The sequence below is a fragment of the Eurytemora carolleeae genome, unplaced genomic scaffold (assembly GCF_000591075.1).
Source record: "Eurytemora carolleeae unplaced genomic scaffold, Eaff_2.0 scaffold282, whole genome shotgun sequence".
In the NCBI taxonomy this organism is placed as follows: domain Eukaryota; kingdom Metazoa; phylum Arthropoda; class Copepoda; order Calanoida; family Temoridae; genus Eurytemora; species Eurytemora carolleeae.
The window spans coordinates 138,622-145,843 of record NW_019396282.1 but is presented as its reverse complement, the minus strand read 5'-3'; the positions used below and the strand labels follow the sequence as shown (position 1 = coordinate 145,843).

At 39.6% G+C, this 7,222-nt stretch overlaps 1 protein-coding gene across 1 annotated transcript; it reads right to left on the bottom strand.

Moving 5' to 3' along the window:
* Nucleotides 1–3,041: 3,041 nt before the first annotated feature.
* On the bottom strand, nucleotides 3,042–3,800 carry LOC111700108 (uncharacterized). The gene is made up of 2 exons (XM_023470927.1): nucleotides 3,585–3,800; nucleotides 3,042–3,530 (listed from the first exon to the last, which is right to left on the bottom strand). Exons 1-2 carry the CDS (start codon nucleotides 3,798–3,800, stop codon nucleotides 3,042–3,044), a joined length of 705 nt encoding a protein of 234 aa, XP_023326695.1.
* Between the last annotated feature and the right edge of the window lie 3,422 nt (nucleotides 3,801–7,222).

Below are 7,222 nucleotides of genomic sequence, written 5' to 3'. Positions count from 1 at the left end.
TTGATAGGTTTCCTCTTTTTTGGGTCCGTTTCCTCTTTTTATGGGTCCATTTCCGGTTTTCAAAAAAAGTTTTCAAATCTCAGTTTTTTGATCGGTTTTGTCTTTTATTGGGTCTGTTTCCTCATTTTTTTTGGTCAGTTTCCGGTTTTCATAAAAGTTTTAAATTCTCAGTTTGTTGATCGGTTTCCTCTTTTTTCGGGGCCGTTTCCTCATTTTTTGGGTCCATTTCCGGTTTTCAAAAAAGTTTTAAATTCTCAGTTTGTTGATCGGTTTCCCCTTTTTTTAGATCTGTTTCCGGTTTTCAAAAAAGAATTTTAATGGTGCAAAGATTTAGGGATTAGAATAATTGGATTTGTGGCAAAATCTAGAGAACATTCTGAAACTGAGCGTGGCAAACTTCTAACTGATAATCATCTTTGATAGCTGTTTTTTGATATAACTTATATAAAATGGAAAATGAAATAAGATTATAAATGTTGGATAGAATGATCAATCATAAAATCAATAACTTCAGGAGAAAACATAAAATTATCTGTCCTTTTTCAATGTAGATGATTAAAATTATATATGTATTTTGATGTTTTTTTTTTCAGAATATATAAATGTTTAGCTACGCTCGGGTTGAATTCGCGGCGGAAGAACGAACAGGAGGGTCCTTTGGTTGACAAAGAGGAGGACGTCCATGAGGCGGAGGAGCTGCAGGTAGCACTGGAGAATCTGAGAATACTGGTTTAAGACAGTCCACGGAAACTGAGTCTATCTTGTCACCAATCTGGAGGCGGAAGAACTTACTCCGCCGTTCAAGAACCAAGTAGGGACCACGATAAAGAGGACTGAGTGAAGGTTTGCTCGCGTCCTCTCTAACAAATACAAACTTGGTGGTCCTGAGAGCTGCTGGAACTTCAACTGGAGGCGAATACTGAACGTGGTGGGGCGGAGAAACTGAAAAACCGGCTATAACTTTCTCCACCTTACTGATGAACTGTGCATTTGGAATCTCTGGAGCTTCTAAAAATTCACCAGGAACTGTCAGAGGAGAACCGTATACTGCCTCTGAGACGGAGAAACCTGTGTCTTCCTTAGGAACTGAACGGAGTCCCAGCAAAACCAGAGGTAGGTGAAGAACCCAGTCGGAGTCAGCAGCTCTGGCTCGGAGAGAAGATTTCAGGGATCTGTGAAACCGCTCAATCATGCCATTTGACTGTGGATGGAAACTTGTTGTTTGAGAGGTAGAAATTCTGAGGACTCGACAGACTCCGGCCCACACAGAGGATGTAAACTGAGCACCTCTGTCTGAAGTCAATGTAGCTGGAACTCCAAATCTCGAAATCCAGGAAGAGATAAACGCCCTCACGCAAGTTTCCATGGAAATTGAAGACAAAGGCCAGCGTGTAGTTCTGTCAATCATGGTTAGCAAGTAAGAGTAACCCAGACTGGACGGTAGAGGACCAACTATGTCTATATGAACGTGAGAAAACCGTCTTCAGGGAACAGGAATCGATGGAACAGAAGATTTCACATGTTTCTGAACTTTACTCCGTTGACACTGGAGACAAGACCTGGCCCACAACCCAACATCTTGAGCTAAACCAGGCCAGACGAAACGCGCGGAGACTAACCTCCGTGAACCTCTTACTCCAGGATGAGAAATATTGTGAAGAGCAAGGAACACAGGTTTGCGGAGAACAGTTGGAACCAATGGTCTAAGATTTCCTGTAGAATTATCACAAATTAAAATATCCCCGGAATCCAGGGTAATGTTCACTATTGAGGGTGAAGATAATTTCTTCATAGTTTCCACTGAAGAGCAAGATTTCTGTAGAGATAACAGTTCGAAAAAATTAAAACCTGGAATTGAAAAATCTTGATTGACTGCTTGACTGCTTGGCACAGATGAAGGTTGAGGATCTGACACCGCCGACACCGCCAACACCTCCGACACCGCCGACACCTCATACACCTCAGGAGCGGAATCTCGGAAGGAAGGAGGATCCGGAGCAATGTGAGATGACTTGGAGCTTGGGAGTAGGGGTGGAGAAACCGGAGAAATTATGGTAGGAGGCGGAGCTGACTTGGAACGAGAGGGAGACGGAGATACAGGAGCTGGAGCTGGACTAGGGCGCGAGAGAGCATCATCCACCACATTCTCCGGGCCAGGCACATGCACAATGGAACTCGTAAATTCTGTGATGTAGGATAGATGCCTCTGCTGTCTACTCGACCAGGGCGGAGAACTCCTGAACAAGGCAGATGTTAAAGGTTTGTGATCAGTGTATAACGAGAATTCTCTACCTTCTAACATGAAGCGGAAGTGTCTGATAGACAGATAAGCAGCCAGGAGTTCTCTGTCGAAGGTGGAGTACTTCTTCTCTGCTTCTGATAATTTCCTGGAAAAAAATGATAAAGGAGCCCAGGTATCCTGAATCCTCTGTTGTAGTACGGCGCCAACGTGAGAATCCAAGGCATCAACAGCAATGGAGATTGGTGCAGATGGACGAGGATGAATCAGCTCAGGGACTCTGACGAGAAGATCTTTGGCACGGGGGAAGGCAACATCGAGGTCTGGAGTCCATGTGAGCGCCCTACTAGTCCCCTTCAGAGCGTCGGTCAAGGGAGCTAGTACTCCAGCAGCCCCCCGGAGAAATTTCCTGTAGAAGTTAAGCATGCCGAGAAACCTTTGCAGAGACGGTTTGTCAGCTGGAACAGGGAACTCAGAAACTGCTGTTGTATGCTTGACCAGAGGAGAGCAGCCCGTAGCAGAGACTAGATGACCCAGGAACTCAATCTCAGGAACCGCAAATACACATTTCGGCAAACCAATAGTCAGTCCATGCTGTCGACATAGTAAAAGGACCTCACAAAGATGATCTACATGTTGCTCTAGGCTGCTGCTGAAGATTAGAATGTCATCGACATAGACGAAACAATAGGGTAGATCGCCGAGGATGGAATCCATCATTCTCTGGAACGTGTTCCTAGCATTCCTGAGGCCAAAAGGGAGGCGAAGAAACTCGAAGGTTGAAGGTCCTCCTGCCGGTCAACTAGTTTTCCGACCAGGAACACGGAGCTCTGCATTTCTTCGCTCTTGACCCCCATGCTCGATGATAATAGCACAAGGTGGGAGACTGAGAACGACTGGTCTGACGGCTGCTGGTGTGAGGAGTAGCAGAGCGTCGAGAACGGTTAGGAACTGAAGGTCTAACGGCATTGACAGAGAGTTCCTCCTCCGGAGTGCTGGAGACTGAGTAAACCTGAGAAGATGAAACCCTACTCTTGTATATTTCATCTGCCTTAAGAGCGAAAGAGATCGGGTTGGAGAAATCGTCTCTGATCAGATGGGCGCAAATATCTGTGGGTAATCTCTTGAGGAAGGCTCCTTTAAGAAAAAAACACGGCTCATGACCAGCAGGAAGTAAGGCCAGCATGTTTGACATTAGTTTAGAGGGCTTCATATCTCCAGATAAAGGAAGATTAGAAATCGCCTCGTACCTCTGGTAGTCGTCGAGGGCGAACAACTTCAGCAGGCGGTCCTTCAGAGCTCAATAGGGATCAGCTGCGGGAGGAGACTTAATAAGGTCGAGAACCTGGTTAGCAGTATCTTGGTTGAAGGCGGAGACACAGTTGTAAAACTTCGTAGAGCTGGACGTCACTCCCTTGAGCGCAAACTGGGCCTCGACCTGGATGAACCAGGCTTCCGCAGACTCCGACCAGAAGGCCGTAACTTTAACTGATACTGTGTTTAATAGGTCTAAAGAGCTTGGTTCGGCTCGGACCGGGACATTATCACCGTCCTTGTTCATATTCACTTGAGCGAGTAGCTTAAAAAAAACAGTCTATAGTGTTGAAACGAACAGTCTATAGGAGCAAAAAACTCGGGGTCACCAAATTTAGCTACGCTCGGGTTGAACAACTAATAGTTTAAATAACTACTTTATTAACTGGACTAAAAACTATATCAAATTTACTTTAGAATATCATGTTTCAAAAACCAGGGTGACGTGGCAGGAAATCTGAGTGCAGCTTGCCGCGTTCGAATATCCGGCTTCAGGTTGAATCGTCTTCCGCCACAAATGATTATTTCTTGTAGTTATATCTGCAATTAAACAAGGTACTTAACAAATTTTCTTTGGCGCACACATGCACAGAATTGAATGACTCATATCGTTAATTTTACAGTTGTTGAAAGTATAAATTTTTAAAAAACCCCAGGAAAAAAAAGATTTGAATTAAACACCAAATCTGCATGCAACAACTGATAAATTCCTTTTTTTCAACGTCAAATCCTTAAAAAAGCACTTTTATCTTGAACATTTTTTTAAAAGGGGGGCAAGCCCCCCCCCCCACACCCCAAACCATTACAAAATAATATTTTGCCCCCCCAGCAAAAGTGCTAGTTGCGCCTCTGGAAATTAGAATATAAACAAAGACAATATTTTTTCAAAGTTTTACAGAGTAGCATTTCTAAAGATTTAAAAAAGTAACATCCTTTTCCACTTAGAGTAGAACTATTTTTTATTTTACTTCAAATAAATTCAGTTTTTTAACAGATTTTTGTTGTTAATGTAAAATGAATGACTATTATGAAGAATATAAAACAAAGTGAAAGCTGAAAGTTACAGAGGCCCAACTAGGGGGGGGGCGGCTGGGCACGCGCCCTCCCCTAGCACTTGAGAAGGGGGGGCGCCCCCCCCTGCAGAATGAAAAGAAAGAAAGAATGGCGGAAATCAGTATCACAGGAACAAGAAAACCAATAGTGTTATTGTAGAAATTTTATTATACTATAGTTAGTTTTAAAAAATATATTTTTATCTTTCTCAATTCTCAAGGCTAAAAGCTATTGTAAACATTTAATGTAAAAAAAGTTCTGAACTGTATTTTATTTGTGTTGAGCTTATAGAGTACTCGTAGATATCAAACTTTAAATTCTTTTGGTAAAATATTCCAAGTTGAAAATATCAAATGTTTACACCACTCAGTGCAAAGATTTAGGGATTATAATATTTGAGTTTGTGGCAAAAAATCAGTTCCAAATCTAGAGAAAATTTTGAACCTGGCAAATTTCTAACTGATTATCATATTTGATAACTAACAAGATTTATAATCTTCTTTGACAGAAGTTCTATAAAATCAAAAATGAATTTAGATTATGAATGTTGGTTAGATCAATCATTAATTCAATAACTTCAAGAGGAAAGGTAACATTATCTGTCCTTTTACAATGTAGATGATTGAATATATTATTTACCTATGTATTTTTATGATTATTTCTTGCAATTTAATCTGTAATTAAACCAGGTACTTAAAAAATACTCTTTTGCGATTCGCACACATATTTAATGATTATGAATTGACTCATATCATTCATTTTACAGCTGTTGGAAGTATAAATTTTGTAAAAACACAAGAACAAAAATCGATTTGAATTGAACACAGCCAAATCTGCATNTAAAAACACAAGAACAAAAATTCGATTTGAATTGAACACAACCAAATCTGCATGCAACAACTTAAAATTTCCTTTTTTCGACTTCAAACCCTTAAAAAAGCACTTTTGTTTTTTAAAAAATTATCGAAAAGGGGGGGAAACCCCCCCTTTACCCCCACTCCCGACCATTAAAAAATAATATTTTGCCCCCTCCTAGCAAAAGTCCTAGTTGCGCCTCTGCACTTTGTTATACTAAAAATCCTAAAATATTAAAGATTTGAGTCATAAAGATAGTCATAAAGCCACTGGATTAAATCAAGCCTAAAATATAAAAATGAGTAAAAGTCAATGCTTATAAATAAAATTCATTAATAAAGGCCTCTCTATCTTATATCCTTTAAGTTCTATGCAAAGGATTAAAACTTAAAAGTGGTTTATTCCAATCTCAAGCGTGAAAATATGCATTATTAACAGTCTATTTTTGTTTTATGCTTCGTCTACAATCTACATTGTACAATATACGCTATTCATTCTACTGTGTACAGAGTGTACAGTTGGTAGGTAGAGTACAGTGCACCATCTACATTGGATATGTACTGTGTACAGAGTGTACAGTTGGTAGGTAGAATACAGTGCAACATCTACATTGTACATGTACTGTGTACAGAGTGTACAGTTGGTACAGTACAGTGCACCATCTACATTGGATATGTACTGTGAACAGGCTCAGAGTGTTCAGTTGTAGGGTAAGTGCCCCATCTACATAGTACATGTACTGTCTACAGAGTGTACAGTTGGAAGGGTACCCGGTACAGTGCACCATCTACATTGTACATGTACCGTGTACAGAGTGTACAGTTGGAGGAGTATAGTGCAACATCTACATTGTACATGTACTGCGTACAGAGTGTACAGTTGGTAGGGTACAGTGCACCATCTACATTGTAAATGTACTGTGTGCAGAGTGTACAGTTGGTAGGGTACAGAGCACCATCTACATTGCACATGTACTGTGTACGAAGTGTACAGTTGGAAGGGTACAGAGCATCATCTACATGTACTGTGTACACTGTTTAGAGTGTAAAGTTGCCGTGATTCGGAAAGTGCCGTTTTCAGTGAAGTTTAAAGCGCTAGAAAGTGCTAACAATATCAACATGCAGATTTGAAATAAATACGTCGAGCAGCATCATTATCCTAAGGACCTATAAAAATAAAACCATAGAAACCCATTTTTTCTTTAAATTCCAAAAAAGTCTCATTTTATTTGGATTTTAAAGGTAAACAACTTTTTTCAGATTTAAACATGCTTTGCGATTTAGTTAGTGCAGTTATAATATTTACCCGATAGTTTCCGAGCTAAAATAAATTATATTTCATAAAAAAATAATATTAATTTTGAAGTTTTCTTAAAAAGTACTACTACACATTGTCATCTATGTATATTGTATATGCTGCTGAAGAATGTCCAGCATGAAACACAGTGTCCAGCAATAACCAATCTTAATAAACAATAGAAAATGTTCTATACTTATTTTAAGAAGATATATTGTATAATAATGTAATAATAATAATAATTATTATTATTATATATATATATATATAAAAATTAGGGGGAGTGAATTTCCTAAAATAAAACAATTTGCTTAAAATCATTACGGCGATAGTCATTTCTTATGTAAAAAACAATTTGACCTCCAATCAAAAAGTGTCATAAAAGAAATTGTTTTTAGAAAATACATGCGAAATAACAGATTTCAGAAAAAGAGACATAGAGGTCAAAACTTGGAGTGCCAGTTA